Raw genomic sequence first — 19,779 nt, forward strand, 5'->3', positions numbered from 1 at the left:
TGGAACCCAAGATCACACATCCTAAAGGAAGGGAGCAGTAGGCTGTGGTGACTAACACCCGGTGCTACCTGCTGGATCTCTCAGGCAGTAGCATTAACTGGAGACACTAATACCTGGAAGAAATGAGGAGACAAAATGGCACACTGCCAACCAAATAGAAGAAAAGGAGAAGGCGGCAAAAGCAACTTACAACTCCAGGAGGACCAGGCAGACCACGTTCACCTTTCAGACCCTGCCAATGATATATTTACAGATTATTGAATGACATATTTGTGAACACGAGAGTTAAAAAATTAGTTTTCAAAAAAGTGTCTTATGTTGTTGTGTGTCAGGAAACAAGCGATTGCAAAGATTCTGTTGCAGGTTAACAGATAAGGCAAGGCAATGCAATTTCTATTCAGTAGGCACTGGGCACTGGTGTGTAAGCTTCAGTGACAGGCAGGCTTTCACTCTATTCTAGCAGTAAAGACAAAATAACCCACACTTACCTTTTCACCATCTCTTCCTGGAACACCATTTAAACCAGGCTCGCCAGGTAAACCCTTCAAGGAAAGGAAAAAAAAAAACCCATCCTCAAAATATTCGCTGCAAATATCTCAAGAGCATTACGAAGAATCTGCTTAGGTGAGAAACGTATAAGATACTCACATCCCTACCGGGCTGGCCAGGATCTCCATCTTTGCCGGGTTTCCCCTTCAAAACACAAACGTGCATTGAAAAATAAAAAGCTTTAGTGACAAAGAGCCGTTGCCAGGAATTACATGATTTGTTTCCCTTTGTAGTAGATAAATGAAGCAAACTCTCTCTAGAATGCAACCCCTATGATAAATCTCACAATTAAGAGAGGTGTAATCAGCTGGCATTTATTAAAATGAGGAGTCACACAGAAAACCAGGGTAACAAAAGCTTGATAAACAGAAATCCTAAGTATTATCAGAATGCAGCATAAAATGACCTCAAACTTAACAAATGCTGATTCTTCCATACTGAATGTTTTCCTGGATATAGATTTAAGGCTTAAATTGTGATTCTATTCTGAAAAGCGACTTGCACCATTTTTACTGTTAGCACTTCAATGACACCACATATTGGGGACAGTGAGTTGGATTCTACTGCAACTCAGTCATCAACAGCACTGTTGATTAGGTTTAGTCAGAGCCAAAATTCGCCCTTAGTCACACCCAAACAACCCCCCAGCAGACAACAGGGGCCACACAGGTGTAACTAGGACACAGGTTGGTTTGTAGAATTTTTATCACTAGTGACGATGCTCAAGCTGAAAAAAAAAACAACCAGTGCTTTGAGATCCCAGGCTGACTTTCAGAGGCTGGCAATTACAAAATCATCTCAGTACTTGTAAAAGAGCCCATTTGATACAGAAATTGAGCCACATGAAATAAAGATGGAACCCCACATGCTACTGTAGAGTCACACCTCATAGCAGAACTGCATTTCGAGCCCCCAGTAAACATAAATGTCCCAAATCAGAGGGGCGAAGTATACTGTGGGTAAACGTTAGGATGAAAGAAAGAAAACTCAAGCATTTGTACCCTTTCTGGTCTATGCAGATTTGTGTGGCCCCCGCAATTAATATCTCACAGTGAAGCAACTTGGGAAAGCATGCAAAATATAATGGGAGTTTTGGCCTTATATTCTTCCCTCTCTATTCCATGCCCAAAAAAACAAATCAAAACAAAAACCCCTCCTTAGTGAAGCCTAGGACTCTAGAATTCATAAATGGACTTTTTGTACAGTCTTTTTTTAAACCAGGGGCTGGGAAATGGGGAAACCTATCATAAAGCATTTGATCTCACCTGGTTAACCTCTGTGAAACCTATGGGTCTGATATTCGGAGGGGCTCACTGCCCTCAATTGAAGTTGTGGGTGCAGGAATAATATAAGGAAACTAACTTCCAACAGAGAATTTATGAACTGATGGCAACTTGTCTTTATTTCATCTCCTCAGTCCACCTACTGGACTCCTGCTGATCTTACTTCACCCCGCTGACCTGTGATACCCAAGCCAACCCAAACTCAAGAAAGGTGTACAGTTGGCTCTGAATCCATGACTGAAATGACCTATTGCCATCCCTAAAAGGTATACAGTTACCCTGTGTTTCCCCTCACCAGACTGCATATACACAGCAACAACTCCTCCAGAGGCAGGAAATTATAATAAAAGTTAACTCCTGTTTTCAAAGGCTGCTGTTCTACTCGCTCACCTCAGAGATAACTCCATTTAGAATGGCTTTTCAGGCACCAGCTTACAAACGATTTACTGGGATTCTGTTAGGATAACTGAATGGAGACCCTCTCTGAAAGGAAACTGCCTCTCAAACTGGTGCAGCCTCAACAGCCTTAAAGAAAAGTTGCATACATAACTGTAAAGAGTTTATTTCTAATGCTTGTGACAGAGATTCTACCCCTTTTGTTCCTGCCTCAAGATTAAGATCTACACGCAGGGTAATTCCAGTAGGGTGCATTGAAAAGGTGCTTTTACACTCAGCTAGAATCACACCAGTGAATCACTAGTGCCATTTGCAATACCTTGTCAGATCACTGGAGGAAAGAAAACCTCTTACCAAGAGAGTCTGATGGCCTGAATTCAATATTTGCTTAATTCTCAAAGCTAAAAGCATTTGGAAAAATAAAATCTTTGGTTCAAGGAAGTTACTTACTCTTTTGCCTGGCTCTCCTTGCTCACCTTTTTCACCTTTCATGCCACCTGGAGGACCCTGAACACACAAACATTGTCTTACACTCAGCCCATGGGGACAGAGCAGAACAAATTTACAATTCTCTTACATTATTCTAAGAAAAAAAATGCCACTGTGGGAATTACTCACTGGAGGACCTACTGGCCCAGGGGGTCCTGGTGGACCTCGTTCTCCTGGAATACCCTGTCAGGCATGGGGGAAAAGAGAGAGAAGGGAGTTAAAGCCCTCACCACCCAACATTGGGTCAACATTGTTTTAAACAGGATTTTGCTGCCATTTAAACTTCTTTATGCGCCGTGAGTGCTAGTGGTTCTTGTCAAGTATCTTTAATCCACATGTATCCCAAAGTTACTGGTACAAATGTTATTAACTGATCAGTCTATTTATTTCAATGAATCACTTAGATACAACTGCCTCTTGCATGTAGCACAGTGGCTAGCTGCTCACAGCTGTGCTGCGTAACGGTCTAGGGCAGGAAATAAAAATAACCTAGCCAGTTGAAATTACAGGAGGATAGTCAAGGGGCAGAGAGTAATTACTGAAGTTGCAAGGACACCATTAATACCTCTACTCTTGGGAATAACGCCATTGGATTTTTAGTGGAAAAGTAGGACCTCTGTTTTCTATAGCTGCACCTCCAGCAGCACATGCTGAATACCTAGTTCATTACTAACTTAGGGGGAAGAGTATCAGCTACTGAATCCCTCAAAGCACTTCATGCAGTATTTGCTTTTTTCTTGCAGGGGTTCCATCTACATACAGGTCCAGCCTGACCCTGCTTAGCTTGTGCAATTAGCTGAGATCACAACTTCAGGTGTGATGGCCCCAGGCCACTGTTAAATATGGGATGGCTCCTTTACAGAATGAATAAAATCTGAGTTGTGATGGTGACCAGTCAATAAAAGTTCACTTCCAAGTATATTACTTTCACCAAAAGTCTAAATATTTACCTTAAAATTATTGCTAGTGTAAGAACAAATGCAATTTGCTGGGAGATTGTGTTTGTAGGTCTTGGTGCTTTCTAAGGAATGTACAGTCATGCTGTCTCCTTTTGTATATTTATACAGCCGCCTTTTGGCATTATTAGACTGTCAGAGACCCCAGATGCAATAGTGTGTAAGCTGAAATTAAAGCTCAAAGGAGAAATCCAGACATGCCAAACCCATGAAAAAAAATGCAGAAATTGGGCTTGTTTTTGCCTTAATTGGCTTGTGAGAGTTGCTTGTTGGCTAGTTTTTGGCTTGTAGCTTGTTGCTTCTTTTTTCTGACCAGCTCCTGGCAAGCATGGGCAAGGGGTGGGGCAAGCAGGGGCAAGGGGGGGGAGAGAGTCAGGGGTGCACAGCAGGCCCACCACAGTCCCCGACTGCATACCAGGGGGATCTAGTCACATAGAGTGTTGAGGTTCTTAAGGGTTGGCTTGTTTTGAAATGGGATTAGCTTGATTTTTGTCTTACTGTGAAAGTCAGGGTGCTTATTTACTGCGTGAAAGTTGGCAACTGTGGTGAAATCCTGAAGTCAATGGAAGTATTGCCATTGCTCTCAATGGAGCCAGAATTTCCCAATAAATTTAGAATTAAAGGGATGGCCAGTTCTCTGCTTCTTCATCTACTACCCTGGGCCCAGTGAATCGGGGAACACCAGAGTCTCCCACCTTCCAGGATGACTCCATAGGGTGGATGTGTATTAGTGGATAGATCTGAAGGATGCTTCAATAGGGCCAAAGAGTCTTATGAAGGAAAGGACAAATTGCTTTGGTCAAAGTGAAAGGAGGAGAAGTCTGGCACTCCTTCCCACATCCCACTTAAGGGCAGACCACCAGTGCTTTCTTCATGCTGAAATGTTTGACAACAAAAACAGGATGAAAAGATGGAATGAAGCAAGATGTTAATCCTAAAACAGCTGGAGAAATCTAAAACCAATTCCAGGGTCTGATTGAAGTTATTCAGAAATTCAGATATCCTGGTGATGGGTGCAATATAAGCAGAATAGAAGAAGGACCACTCCTACCTCAAAATATACACTTCATCCCTTGCCTAAGGTCAGGCTGGTGTTTGGCATTACCACAGAACTTCAAAGGAAAAAAACCCAAAACACTCATGCCCCTGCTTGTGCTGCCTGACTCATCTGGGATAGCCCCCGTAAAAGAAATGGGATTGTGAAAAGTTGTCGGATCAACAGGACAGGACAAATTTAGTAACTTCAGAACTGGCATCTCTCCCAATGACTCTTCAGCAGTTGAGGGTGGTGAAGTTTCTGTACAAGTTAAAGCAACAGTTTGGAAAATGGAACTTAAAAATCAGTAGCATTATTGCCAGCAAGGCTACAGATTCACTGAGGTAGCCAGATGTGCATATTTAGGTGCTTAGAAAGTGGAAAATGACTTTATTTAGACCAAAAGAAAGAAGGGACTCAAGATGTTATATATGACAAGGAGGTTAAGTCAGCTGCATTTTAGCTTTTACAGGACCCTTCATTATAGTATGACAGATGCAGCTGAGATTTTCATAGATATCTAATGAATGGGAATTGGGCATCTGAATCCCAAGAGAGCTTGGAAAATCTCAGCCTGGATGTTTAGAGTTGACTAGCCATTCAAATCTTGCTGTGGAAGGTTAGTTACTTTTATTGTTTCCCTAGGATTTCATTTTGGAGACTGTTTCTTGTGTAGTTTAATTTTTTCAATAATGGAAACATGTGGAGATGGCTCAGACATTGTGCAAAATGAAACAACTGAACCAATATGATTGAAACATCCTCTGATACAGAGAAAATGGATAGGCTTGGCTGAGGCAAATGGCAATTCAGTGCCGTGGAAAAAGCAGCAGGACCCCCAACAAGCTATACTTTGGGGGGGATGTCATTCTGAGTAGTACAGCCTCCACGGAATGAGCTGCTCTAAGTAGCTGGACATGTGCCTACCACAGATGGACAGTTTCCTCCATTCCCACTCACCTGATCTCCTTTCTGAAACTCTACGTCATTTGGTCTCTTCTGCTCCCCAATTTGTCCTGGTGGCCCTGGAGGTCCCTGAAGGCCTTGGTCACCCTAACACCCAAAAAGATGGAAAAATATATAAAACTTCCCAGGCTATTACAGATATGGACAACATGAGCCATGCCCGTGTGCAGTAAAAGAAGCTTGAATCATTCTGAAAGCAATACAGTAAAAATCCTCTACTCACTTTTTCACCCTTGGGTCCTTGGAAGTTCAAACCCATATTACCCTGCAAAGAGTTAAAATAAACAATGCTTAGAACAGAGGTGAACAATACTAAAGGAAAAATAAGAAAAGAAGGCGGTGTGTGTGTGTGTGGGGGGGGGGTTACCTTAGGCCCTGGAAGCCCTTTTGGACCAGGAGGTCCCTGTAAAACAAAACAAAACAAGATCATTCTGTTATAACACTTTCTGCTCAGGGGATTGCAAAGCACTTTGGAAACAATGATGAGGAGTTATGTTAATAAATAATATCACTGCGAATAATTCTGAAAGAGCTGACCTGTATCTTGTCCTAGTTATTTACATTACACCCATATTGACTGGGCATTTGTGTCTCCCACTGAGAGCTGGTCCTCATGCCCAGAAGCTTTACTCGGTTCATTAGTATACACAACAAATTGCTTCCTTATTTAATTTGCCCAGTGGCAGGTTCAAGTGGAACCCCAAATCCAACACTGATCCATGTGAAAATCCCACCTCGCCCCGTCCCCCGAGGCTCATAGTGCCCAGAAGGGGCAGAAGCAATACCATTCCACTGCAGAGGGTGGTAGGAGGATAGGAGGAGACAGCACAAGAGCTCCCTCTACTGTGGTGCACAAGGGGCTTTGGGGACAGACTGAAAATATGACTGGTGGATCTGGGATGCATTTAAGCCACCGCAAATGGTGATCTAGTGGGTGCAGCAGCTGCAGGGGCACTGAAACAAGCTGGGGTGCTGAAAGCCATTGAACAAAACTGTAAACCCTGGTATAGGATGGAAGCTGTGCATGCAGTTACTATTATTACTTCAAGCCAGAGGATGCTCAGTGAGCAGCTATGGGGATTGCTATGGTCTTGAAGCTGCAGTAGCTATCGCTCAGCAGCTCTGCCTCCAACTAAAGGCCTGGGCAAGGAGAATTCTCTCCCCCTGTTGCTGAGAAGCTAAATTTGCTTCTAAGGATAGAAAATAATTAATTCTATGTGATTAGCTAAGGAATCTTACCGTTAAACCTGGTGGCCCAGGGGGACCAATAGGACCTTGTGCGCCCAAGGGACCAGGTGGGCCCTGTTGGGAAAGGAAAGGAAAGGAGTCAGAGATGCCCCTTTCAATGAAAAGCTCCAGCTGACATCAGTTTTGGAGGGCCACAGCCATGCAGACAAGAATTAGCAACCCAAAAATGTGAACTCCAAAGACCCAACCATGGCCCTGTGGCCTCAAGGCCACCAATACTATGGGGAACTTACAGCAACTTAACACTAGAAAGTGCCTTGCTATCAGCTTTCAAGGTCCTTCTTTGGATTACACAGGATTTTTTTTTTTTTATAAAACCAAACAAACACTTTTACTTCCTTCCTACATGAAGCAAAAATAACAGAGCACTCTGCATTTCTATGGTCTCTTCCAGCCAAGAGCAGACAGCAGCAAGGCACAGAGCAGAACAACAGAGACACCCACAGGCCCAGTTTGATCAGACTAGTCCTGTGGTTTGCCTCTCTGTAGCGCACCGGAAAACTGTATCCTGGCTGACGTCCTGTGCAGGTTCATGGGCTCCTCGTTCTCTGCTCCCCTCACCTCTCCAGTAAAATTACTAATGGCTCAACAGGGGAGCGGACTATCTGGAGTCATTAGCTGTTTGCACAGGAAGGTGTGGGAAGCAAAGACCCACTGATGGGCTGGAGCCATTGGACTGCTGAGGAGATGCAGCCTAAGGAGAACAGCTGAGGCTGTGCTCTCATTTCCCCTCATCCACAGCCCAGCAGGGCAGATGCTAGTTTCACTAAGAAAGAGGAATGGTAGAGAACTCAGGAACTAGCCCAGACTCAGAGTGCATCTCAAAGGGGTTGGGAACAGGGGCGGCTCTAGCCATTTCGCCACCCCAAGCACGGCGGCACGCCGCGGAGGGCGCTCTGTCGGTCGCCAGTCCCGCGGACGTGCCTGCGGATGCTCCACCGAAGCCTCGGGACCAGCGGACCCTCTGCAGGCACGCCTGTGGGAGGTCCACCGGAGCCACCTGCCGCCCTCCCGGCGACCGGCAGAGCGCCCCCCATGGCATGCTGCCCCAAGCATGCGCTTGGTGTGCTGGGGTCTGGAGCCGCCCCTGGTTGGGAAATACACAAACGCACTGTGGCAGCCAGCCAGGAGCTCTTAGCACTGCTGTACTCTGAAGACAGCAGGCTCAGGCCCTCATTGGCCCCCTGCTGGCTGTTTCACTCACATGCAACCTCACTTCCCAAAAACTATACAGTACATTAAATGTTGGACCTGTTCCTTTCATAGAAACACATGTGCTTCAGAGCAGTGAATATTGTTCTAGATATTAATTATGCTGTCAGATTGAATTACTATTCAGTTCAGTGTAGTTTGTCCCCTACCAAAAAGCATACAATCAACAAATACTTTAGGCAACTTACTTGTAACCCTGGAAGTCCTGGAAATCCTGGCTCACCTTTCTGGCCTGGCAGTGATGACAAAATTATTTCACCCGGATCACCCTAAAAGAACAACAACTGATTTAAACAAATTAATACCACACTGCATTCTTCCACTTCAAGCTAGCTTCAACAGACACTGGGGAGACATATTAATGCCCAGAGATATGTAAAACTACTATTTCTATAATACAGGTACTTAATTCTCCAATAAACAACTCTTTTAAAAAACGTTGCCTGTTTACTTACAGAATTAATTTTTGAGGTGCTTAGAACCTTCTACCAGCCATCCAAGTACACCATATTTTTATCTGCACGCTGGATACAAGCACCCAACTTGAATTTCAAAAGGTTAGGGGATTAAAATAAACATGAAAGAAAAGCAAAAGCAACAAAGGGGTTGCCAGAAAATTAGTTTGCTCAGCTATCTCCAATATCCCAGAGGACAGGCCCCATCTGGGGGAGGGATAGCTCAGTGGTTTGAGCATTGCCCTGCTAAATTCAGGGTTGTGAGTTCAATCCTTGAGGGGGCCACTTAGGGATCTGGGGCAAAAATTGGTCCTGCTAGTGAAGGCAGGGGGCTGGACTCGATGATCTTTCAAGGTCCCTTCCAGTTCTAGGAGATTGGTATATCTTCTAGTATTATTATTATCATCATCTCATGAGATTACATTAGGGTCTGCAATTACCTTAGGCCATACAGCATAACTCATCGTTAAGCGTTATGTGGCTTTGTTACAAGTTTATTTACAGATATTTGGCTTTAAAAAAAAAATGGTCAGGGGAAAAAAAATGTGGCAGTGTTAAAGTCATCATTCCATGACCCCACCGTGCCAAGCTGTCCTTTTAGCAGCAGTTTGAGAGAACTTTTCCATAGTCCAAATTTAGTGTTTAATAGAAGTAAGTATATTTAAATTGGCTCTTGGCCCATATACTCAAGTAGCTCAAAGAAACAAAAATAAAAGCTTAAAAAATTAATAAAATGTGACTATATTTAAACAAGAAGGAAAACATCGTGTAGATGTTTCCTAAGAGAATAGAACTCTTCGCATTACTCTCTTCCCATGATAATTTAAGTGATGTGTAATATTTTCTAGCAGTAATTAGCTGGTGGGTGCACAAGCAAGCTACTTGTAAATCTTGGTGGTTTTAGGCCTTCTATTAGCCTAATGCCTCACAACACACCAGGGGCATTCACTAATAGCCTGCTTGTGCACACACCATTGTGTCTTATCGTTATATTAAATTACAATAGAAGGAAATTGTCCTTTAAAATAAGGATCTATGACTGTGAGGAGAATCAGATACCAAGGCCGGTGTGAAAGTGGTTTTCAGGTCTTGAGGAGAAGGGTGTATATATCTCTATCTTTGCTTTGTGGATTTATCACCTGCCCTGGAACCCATTCTAGTCACCTGTGATGATCACCATTTTCATTGTTCTTTGGCAAATGGGTAGGATCAATGGATTCTGAAGTTATTTCATTTTTACCACCAGCAAGCTCGGTGTGCTCCCTGCCATATGTGAGGCCAGTAACAAAGTGGTCAAAATAGCTGGCAGGCTAGAAACAACTTTCAAGGCCATGCTAATGATTTCTCTACAAATATTCTGTAGGATTTTCTGTATTTTAATCTATTTAGATTGTATGCATATACACCAAGATACACAGTTTAAAACACATTGCTATACTGTTAAATAGTTTCTATAAAAGAGCAGAGTTAATTCTAACTAAGATCTAAATCATCTACTCTTTTCTGTGAAGTAGCAATTTACATTCCAGCATATAGGAAGGTCTCTGTGTATTCCATGATCCTGTGACCGTGGAATTTCATCCCAACTTCTTGCTAGCCCTCGTGGTTGAGAAGAAAACTATTAAGGAAACAAATTGCCATGCTGTTGTTTTCCTGAGTCTGTGGAAAATTGCTGAGAGGTGTAAACTGCTCCATTCATCTTAATGGGGTATAACTCTAAAACCTACAGATGACAATTCAAATGTGCGCATTTCATTGCTGATCATTTTAGCAGAAATATCCTATTGATGTACTTCTCTCACAATCCTAAACTATATCTCATGCCTTTTCAGATACAAATGCCCCCTCTCGCCCTGTTAAGTTGCCAAAACATACTTGAATTTAATATTTGAACACCACACATGGTGGCTGCTGTACATACTGTATTATTCATGCACACATTGAATTCAGTAGAGGCCTGCATTTTTTTTTAAATTGAGTACGAATGCTGCAGAGTTGCCAATTGGTCACATTAAGGAATGGCACAGAAACCAGGGGCCTGGTGCAGAATTTAGGAGCAGCTGGCTGTGGAATATGCAGGGCCTTTCTTATAGGCAAACAGGTTACTTTTGTTAGATGCACACTAAACATCCATGCTTGCTTAACAGTTAGTTGAAAAAGTACAGGACACTTACCTTCATACCTGGTAGGCCAGGAGGTCCCTTTGTTTAAAAGAAATAAAAATAAGGAGGGGTGAGAAAATATCATACTATCAGCAACAAAAAAGAAGGTATGAATGTATTATTGACATATCATTCTCATAACACTGAATAGATTTCATTGAGAGGGGCGAGGTGACAAAGGGGAGAAAGACACAAAGGATCCAAAACAAGGAGACCCAAACATTTCAAGCCTCTGCTGCTTCACGGCTATTCAAGACGAAAGTTCTTCAGCAGCACTTTGAGCAAATATTGAACACTTACTAAATTAAGAACAGCAAATCCCCATTCACTTGGGGTTCGTTTTTAATATGCCTCCTGTTATTCTCTATATTACATGCTCATGCTTTCTCTTCTACCAATTCTTAGCTCCTGCAGGAATCACTTTGTTGCACGTTCTTGCATTTTACAGAGAAAAATCTGCATTGTATTTATTTCTGATCCACAAATAGACAGCATCACTCCCAGATGTGCCTGGGGACATCACTTAAGATCGCTCTCCTTCTACCTCCACACATTTGTTTTTTCTTCCAGTGGCACAGCATCTCAGCAGTGAGAGAATGTAATATTCAAGGAAAGAAGAGATCAAATTCCCTATTAGCTTTACAAATAGCTTACACCAGAAAAGCTGGATGTTTTGAAGCACATCCAAATGGTATTTCATTAATTATTTACTTGTGGAAATTTTAATATATTTATTTGGGCACTGACTGTTTCACAGTTCTAGGCAAAGGGTTTTCTGTGTGTTACAGGAAGTGGATCTGATTATATAAAATCTTTTACTTACAGGAGGACCTTGTAAACCTGGAAAACCTGGACTGCCTGGGAATCCACGTTCCCCCTAAAGAACGAAGAGAAGAAGAGGCTTAGTCAGCAACAAAACCAGTGATGATACTAGAAAAATTAACACTATTGTAAGCTCATGAACCTGGAATGCAGAAAGGGGCATTGCAGCAGGTTATGGGTTAAACAGTTTACAAAACAAAAATCACAGGTATGATTGAAACAGATGAAAATAGTGCCGTGTGCATCATGTCTGTTTTTCTGAAAAGATACTATAGCAAACAACGCTATAGAAAAAGTCAATCACCTGGAAGCAGGCAAGTATCTCAATTTGAACATGAACCTTCACAAATGTGCCAGAGATAAATTAACTCATTGCCTAGACAGTTTCACTTTATGATCTATCCTTATCACAATGATATTGCAATCAGTGGTTCCAAGGTGACTAAGGTAACAATAAATTACTATCTCCAAATAAACAAGAAGAATATTTGGCACTTATCACCTTCAAAGCACTGTAACAAAATCAGCGTATGTCTACACTGCAAAACAAAACAAAACAAAAAATCTCTGTGGCACTGAGTCTCAGAGCCCAGATCAACTGACTGGGGCTTGCACTATGGGGCTAACAATAGCAGGGTAGACGTTGCTGTTTGAGCGGAAGCCTGAATTCTGAGACTCTCCCCATTCACTGGGTATCAGAGCCAGGAACTTCAAAAGAGCTCCATATGGTGCAAGTGTCCATTGCATGGATCAGATGGCAGGACTAGGGCCTAATCATGCAACACACTGGTCAGTTATTATTATTATCCGCAATTTTACATGTGGAGTAACAGGTAGAGGGGGTCATTTTATTACCCAATACGACAAAGCATCAGAGCCATGACTAGATCTTGGTTATTTCCTAGCTCCTGATCCTGCGAACAAGACTGTGATCCTGTCTCTCATTTCAGAAGATGTGAATGGGCGTTATATGGACCCACCTGTAGCCCAGTAATAGCTTACACTACCCAGCACAATAAGCTATTCCCGTTTGCTGCATCAGTCACAAAGACAAGTTCTATTTCTTTATTACGTTATTGTTACGGCATCAGGAATTTAACAAGGTGTCATGTCCCACCTTTGTTCCATTGCATCCGGGGATACCTTGAAGTCCTGGTGACCCATCCTGCCCTGGTAACCCCTTGAACATGGAAGGAAGGACAGCACAATTAGCTAAGGATGATCTGTGCAAAAAGAAAAAATAAGCAATAATCTTCTCAACTGTGAAGCTAAATACTACTTACAGGAAGTCCTGGTGTTCCTGGAAATCCTGGCAGACCTGGAGGACCCTGGAGGGGAAATAACCATATTTATTTGTAAGTGGGGTGGTTGGAGGGAGACTATTTGTTTTTTAAAAGAATTCCCATTATTTATAGCCTATTAATGTTTCTGTAAGTAAAGGACAATGAAAAAAACCACATGCATGTACCATACTTTACAACATACGGGGGGGAGGATTTAAAATATGGGGTTAATGTTTTATTAAATGTGTTTCAGAAAAAAAATGAAACAAAACCACAAGAGAAAAGACAGCAATTACAGACACATTAATGGGTATATACACTATATACACTAAGGATTATGATGTTGAAAATTGATGTGTCTCCACTGAAGCCAATGAAACTACATGATTTCCACCAGCGGAGGATCTGCCCATAAAGTACAACAGACAGGTATAAAAGCAGAAGGATTCACAGACAAGGCAAGGAATCTACTTATGTATTAGAATAAAAGTCTCTCTCTTTCATAGTCAAGTGAACAGAGGGGCTGGATTTTGACCTATTAGGCTAGTTTGAGTCCTGTATAGCAGGATGGACTGAATAAGCCTTTATTGCTAAATTTATTAAAAGTATGACAAGAAATCCCATTGGGAAGAATACATTTCTCTTTTGATTTAACTCTATATTTTTTTACTCGTCTAGCTTTCTGTAACCCACATCTCCATCAGAGTAATTCATGTATGTTGTGTACTATATTCTGACATGGGGTGTCACTTACTCTGATTCCTTTGGGTCCGGTAGGCCCTGGAAAACCATCATCACCCTGTAAAGAACAGAGAGAAGGTAAAATTGATTATATCATGCACAGTGCATTGAAATACACAGTTAACCTACTAAAGTAAACCAAAAGCTTGAATAAAAAGTCAAAATATTTAAGACAAGGGTGCCTGGTACATCCTGTCAGCATCATGTAGTGTTGTTAGAAGTTGTATTATTTATTACCATCTGAAATTTATTACCATCTGGATTTACTGTTGAGTTGGGATTGAAAAGCATTTTGTGCAGTTAATAACCAAGAACTTATAGTTAACAGTTTTTGTTCATATAGTTTTATATCTGCCTGCATATTACTAATTTCCTTCAGCTTGCTATTCTTTAGCATATGTGCTATACTGTGCTCTAGTGGGTATAGAGAATAGTAGATTGCTTGCAAATTTCATGCTCCGGTTTTTCTTTAATTTACATTCAGAGTGTTACAGGAATTCAGAGCTATGAAATAGGACATCTGCCACAGAAGTGCATTAAAGAGAGTACAAATATACTTATATTCTCTAACCAAAACCTCTGACCTCTTTTATTCCCCATTTGCTCTCTCCTTCTTTGCCATCCCTTGCTATATCTGATTCATTCTCTCCATCTCTAACACTTTTGCTTTTTTAATTTTCTGTTTACTATTTCCCCTTCTTGAGTCCCTCCTCTGTGTGATGAAAAGCAATAACCTCTTTCCCGTGGTTTCTGAAATGTGACTGTTTTGTATAACGTAAGTGTTTACAGAATGAAGAGCCAGATTATGGACAAAACCGATAAATTTATATAATGTATCTATTTATGTACGTAAAATAAAAAGCAGAGTTGGAGGTATTTCAACACTATACGGTCAGAATTAGAACATGTTAATGTTATTCAGGAGCAGACCGTTATAAATGGAGGCACTTCAGGAATTAAAGAGCATTCATCTCTTCTCTTCAATGTCGTACTATTGTTTTGGAGCCAAAGGGCTTGTTTTAATCCTTTACTTGCCTGCCCCCAAAACAATGACAGTAAGAAAACATTGTACTTCATGGCAAAGTAGAAGTGGGACCATTCACACAGCTGGCAGACAGATATGACTTCATCACTTCACTAAGTGATGGAACCACAGGACTTTGGTAGAGGGGATTTCAGTTATTTAGCAATGTGTGTTACATGGCCTAGTAAAGCTGCAACACAGCATGTCACTAAGCCTGATCTCTAACCCTTTCCCCTAGAGCAGTCAGTCTGGCCACTTTCACACCTAATGAAGGGTTGTGTGTATTAGTGATTGTTCTGCACACACACATGCATGAGTGCATAGGTGCTGGAACTAGGAGTGCTGCAGCATCCTCTGGCTTGAAGTGGTTTCCATCATATACAGAGTGTACAGTTTGGTTCAATGGCTCTCAGCACCCCCACTATACAAATTGTTCCACAACTCCTGCACGAGTGAGGAGCAGAGGACTTTTCTGAGGAGCACAAATATTTTCCCTATTGTTTATTGCCTTAAGTTATAGACCTCCACAGCAGGACAGTAATGTAACTAATAGAGACAAGGTAACAGACTTCCAGGAACTGTACCACTGAAACATTAACCCAATGGTGCTCTCTGAATCAGGAGCTCCGGAGATGGCATTAATGCATTTTGTGTCAGTGTATCAGGAAATCTAGACACTGCCCGCGCCAGAGGTAACATTTATATAGTGTTTGGCTACATTGTTACTTACCTTTACGCCTCTTGGGCCAGGAGGTCCCTCTGGTCCCGGAAACCCAGGTAAACCGGGCTGACCTTCTAACCCTGGGAACCCCCTCTCGCCCTACAAACGAAAGCAGGAAAATGAAGTACTCTTACATGCAGCACATAATATTTATGATAAGTTCAGACAATACAATGCTTCAGCTTGCTACAGAGAACTGCAAAGAAGCTGAGCAGCCAGAATGATTTAAAGCATATTAAAAGGAAAATCTGAGTTCTTGATAAACATCACAACTGCTTAATTATGGGATTTCCAGGCAATAGAGTGTACAACACATTTCAATGACTCTTTACCAATCATGCCAATTAAATGGATTAAGTGTGCTGTCTATCTAGTATTTAAACCAGTCTCGATTGGTCATTTGTCAAATTTTTCAAACAAGTACCTTTGGCTTTCTCCCAGGCGCATGAAGCAGCTTCCTGCAAAAATTCACAAAGCTACCACTGCCCTTCTCCAAACCCCTCCTTTAAAATCACTTCGCTGTGATGCCTATAAAAAAAAAAACTCAACTAGGCAAGCTGCTGTGCTGTGACCAATACTCATCATGCTGCATGTAATCTCACTGTTACCTTGCGCTTCCTCAGTCTGTTGTATTCACCTGTTGCCTCATCTTATACTTTGTACGCTCTTGGGGGCAGGTACCTTTTCTCATGTGTTTGTACAGTACTTAGCACAATGGGGTCCTGCTCTCTGACAGGGAGCCTGGATGATACCAATGCTACCACCACAGGTAAACTAGAATTTGCAAGCATAATTTATTTGTACACAATTTTATCATTATGAAACTTGAACATTTATTATATGTTACATGTACCCCAACATTAAAAGAACATTATGATTGCAAAGTCAAGTACTCAAAAGTTAAGAAATGCCAGAATTAAGGTTGCCTGTGCAATCTTAATTCAGCTCCTTTGTGTGTATGCATCATGATAGTCTTTAATTACACAAGACCCCTGCCGCCTTCAGTGCTCAGGATGGGCAGTGATCACTTAATGAGCAGCTAGTCAATATTTTTGTTTTAGCCTCATTGTTCAATGTATTGACCCTGGCCTTATTTACTGCACACTATTCAAACCCTATGTTGAATACAGAATAATTAATTTTGTCAAGGACATTTCCGTGGCCCTCATTATGGACAGACTGCTTGACAAATGTTAATGAATTTATTTTCTCAACACCCCTGTGAGGCAAGGGACTTTTATTACCTTCATTTTACAGGCGGGGAATTGAGGCACAGAGAGTAAAGTCAAAAGGGTCCACTAATTTTGGATAACCAAGGTGGGACACACAGCACCTGAGAAAGCAAGAGCTCCAGCCTCCAGAGGGTATTATGGTGTTTCAGTAGCAAGAGCATGCTGATAGCTGCATTATAATTTTCAGTTTTTACAGGATTTGCAGATCAGCATCAGACCTTTTTCTGTCAACAGGGCCTGGGGAACTGGAACCAATTCTCAGTCACTAATTAATGCCTGAGTGGAATACTCTCCAATGTGCATTAGTGTTTATATGTTATTTAAAGGAAATTTCAAAAAAAATTGGGAACACTGGAAAAGCCTCATCTCTTCCCTCAGCACCAATTCACCGCCCCCAGCTGCTGCCTGAGCAGTAACATTATGACATCAAAGATTATCAGCAACTCATTGCTCTCTCCCAGCCATTCATTTGCAGTGTCCCTAGTGCCATGGTTATCATGGCAATGACTACTTTTCACACCTGATTTCTCAGACTCTCATAGCCCTATTGCAAAAAAGGGTCCCAGGAGGGTCTGTAATGAGAGTAGACTGGAGTTGGTCAAGCTCCTGCTGTGTTCCTTCATGTTTGTACTCAAGTAGGTTACACTTCCTTTTCTAAGGGTAACTGTTAGAAAACAGATGACTAAGGGGGATACACATGTTGGGGAGTCTAGCACACTGGCCCCACCCCTTCTGCCAGAGGCCCTCCTCTTCCCCCCCCAAACAGAGAAGCCCCAAGAGCCCCCCTGCAGCTGGAGGCACAAGCCACACCAGCCCCCTGAGCACCAGGCTGGCCCCAGCACCTGGTCCCCACCCAGCAGCTAGAGGAGCCCTGGCTAGCCCCCCCCCCCCAAGCTCCAGGCCAGAGCCAGCCCCGGCACCCCATCCCCACCTCCCGCAAGTGCCACATCAGTGGCCCAACACCCGCCCTCCCCCTTGGCTTCAGGGTAGAAGGGGGAAAGAGGGAGGGGCCTCACAGGAGAAGATGGGCAGGGCCGGGGCCATAACCTGGGTCAGGGGAGGCTTAATCTGCTCTGGCCTTTAATACCTACTGCCCATGGGTATAAGATCATGAGTGGTGTGGAGAAAGTAAATGGGGATTTCTCAGTTATCTCTTCCCATAAACACAAGAAGCGGGGTCATCTAATGAAGTTAACAAAAGGAAGCACTTCATACAGTGCACAGTCAACCTGTGGGACTTATTGCAATAGGACGTTGTGAAGGGCAAAAGTGTAACTAGGTTCTAAAAAGAATCCGGTAAGTTCATTGAGGCTAGGTCCTGCACCCGCTATTAGCCAAGATGAGCAGGTATGAAACGCCAGGTGTCCCTAAACTCGGCCTGCCAGAAGCTGGAACTGGACCACAGCGGATGGACCACTTGATGATTGCCTTGTTCTGTTCATTCCCTCTAAAGCATCTGGCACTGGCCCCTGGCAGAAGACAGGATACTTGTCTAGATAGTCCATGGGTCAGATGCAGTACAGCTCTTCTTACTTTACCTTGCTCAAAAAGGGTTACATGAAAATAAGATACAAAATTCCAGCTCCTTTTTCCATAAATAGTGTTTAGATATTTATCACAAGTTGGGGAAGCTATGACTTTCAGAATATTTTTTGTTTTTTTTAAAAAAGACGGGGAGTTACAGATAGCGATTCCAGTTTCTGTAAAAAATTAAAAACTAATTTAGAAGTGTCAATAAAAAAAGGTTTTTTAGGGCTGTCAAGCGATCAAAACAATTGTGATTAATTGCACTGTTGAATAATTATAGAATACCATTTAAATATTTTTGGATGTTTTCCACGTTTTCAAATACAGTATATTGATTTAATTATAATACCAAATACAAAGTGTACAGTACTCAGTTTATATTTTTATTACATATATTTGCACTGTAAAAAACAAATGTATTTTTAATTCACCTCATACAAGTACTGTAATGCAATCTCTTTATCATGAAAGTTGAACTTACAAATGTAGAATTATGTACCAAAAAACTGAATTAAAAAACAAACCCATGTAAAACTTTAGAGCCTACAAGTCCATTCAGTCGTATTTCTTGTTTAGCCAACCGCTCAGACAAACAAGTTTGTTTACATTTGTAGGAGATAATGCTGCCCACTTCTTGTTTACATTGTCACCTGAAAGTGAGAACAGGTGTTTGTTCGCATGGCACTACTGTAGCTAGTGCTGCAAAATATTTACGTGCCAGATACATTAAAGACTCATGTCCCTTCATGTTTCAACCACCATTCCAGAGGACGTGCGATTAATCAACAGCTCTAGTTTTTTTTTTTTCAAATACAAATTTAATTTAATTACTTCCAACATATTAATGAACACAGTGCCTAGAGGTAAAATGGAGCTTCACAAAGATAACAGTGGCAAAATAAATAAATACACATTTTGTTGTCTTCAGAGAGTGTGTGTGTGTGTGTGTGCGCGCACTTTATTATTTAAAACAGTACATTTAATAGGGGATAAACTAAGGAAATTCAGAAACAAAGCTTCCATTTAACATTACTTAAGGTTGCTCTCAATCAGCCAACAAAAGCATAAAATATTAGGAAATACAAAATTAAGGATTAAAGGGTTACCAAGTCCAGGAAATGCCAGAATGAATGTTGCCACTGCAACCATAAGTTGGCCCCTTTGTGTGTATGCACAACTATAGAAAGCCACAGGACCCTGGTTTCATTCACTGCACAAGACAGATCTGCTGTGGGGTGAATTGAGGTTGCATAGTAAAGGAAGTGTTGATCTTTGGGATCCTGCTTCATTTGTTGCAGAAGTTGGAGGGTGAATGAAATTAGGGACAGCAGGAAGATAAAAGGATGGTTTCACATCTTAGGTGTTTGAATGTTGCCCTGGAGAATTAGATTCTATCCCCGCTTCTTCCACTGAGTTCCTATGTGATGTTGGGCAAGTCACTTCACTTGTGAAAAGTCTGGGGAGTCATGTCTGCATCTAATTAAAGGCTTACAGACTGGGGGCCAAATTAAGATTGCACAGGCAACGTTCCTTCTGGCATTTCCTAACTTGAGTACTTGACTGTGTAACCTTTTAATCTTTAACTTGGTATTTCCTAGGTTTTTATGGTTTCTTTCATTGATAAGAGCAATCTTAACTCATGTTAAATGAAGTATTTTGTTTAGGAATAGGTTACAC

At 41.8% G+C, this 19,779-nt stretch overlaps 1 protein-coding gene across 6 annotated transcripts in view; it reads right to left on the reverse strand.

The window, feature by feature from the left end:
* Positions 1-19,779, reverse strand: part of COL4A5 (collagen type IV alpha 5 chain) — a 135,069-nt gene that overhangs the window by 55,874 nt on the left and 59,416 nt on the right. For all 6 annotated transcript variants that reach the window (XM_039488497.1, XM_039488494.1, XM_039488496.1 and 3 more), the window contains exons 3-18: positions 15,353-15,442; positions 13,612-13,656; positions 12,858-12,902; positions 12,692-12,754; positions 11,576-11,629; positions 10,765-10,791; positions 8,324-8,404; positions 6,915-6,977; positions 6,043-6,078; positions 5,899-5,940; positions 5,670-5,762; positions 2,847-2,900; positions 2,679-2,735; positions 649-693; positions 489-542; positions 191-232 (exon numbers count right to left, since the gene is read on the reverse strand). In XM_039488497.1, coding sequence (XP_039344431.1) covers positions 191-232; positions 489-542; positions 649-693; positions 2,679-2,735; positions 2,847-2,900; positions 5,670-5,762; positions 5,899-5,940; positions 6,043-6,078; positions 6,915-6,977; positions 8,324-8,404; positions 10,765-10,791; positions 11,576-11,629; positions 12,692-12,754; positions 12,858-12,902; positions 13,612-13,656; positions 15,353-15,442 — 891 coding nt within the window. The remainder of the gene's footprint in view (positions 1-190; positions 233-488; positions 543-648; positions 694-2,678; positions 2,736-2,846; positions 2,901-5,669; positions 5,763-5,898; positions 5,941-6,042; positions 6,079-6,914; positions 6,978-8,323; positions 8,405-10,764; positions 10,792-11,575; positions 11,630-12,691; positions 12,755-12,857; positions 12,903-13,611; positions 13,657-15,352; positions 15,443-19,779) is intronic.

Source organism: Mauremys reevesii, linkage group 9 (genome assembly GCF_016161935.1).
Source record: "Mauremys reevesii isolate NIE-2019 linkage group 9, ASM1616193v1, whole genome shotgun sequence".
In the NCBI taxonomy this organism is placed as follows: Eukaryota; Metazoa; Chordata; order Testudines; family Geoemydidae; genus Mauremys; species Mauremys reevesii.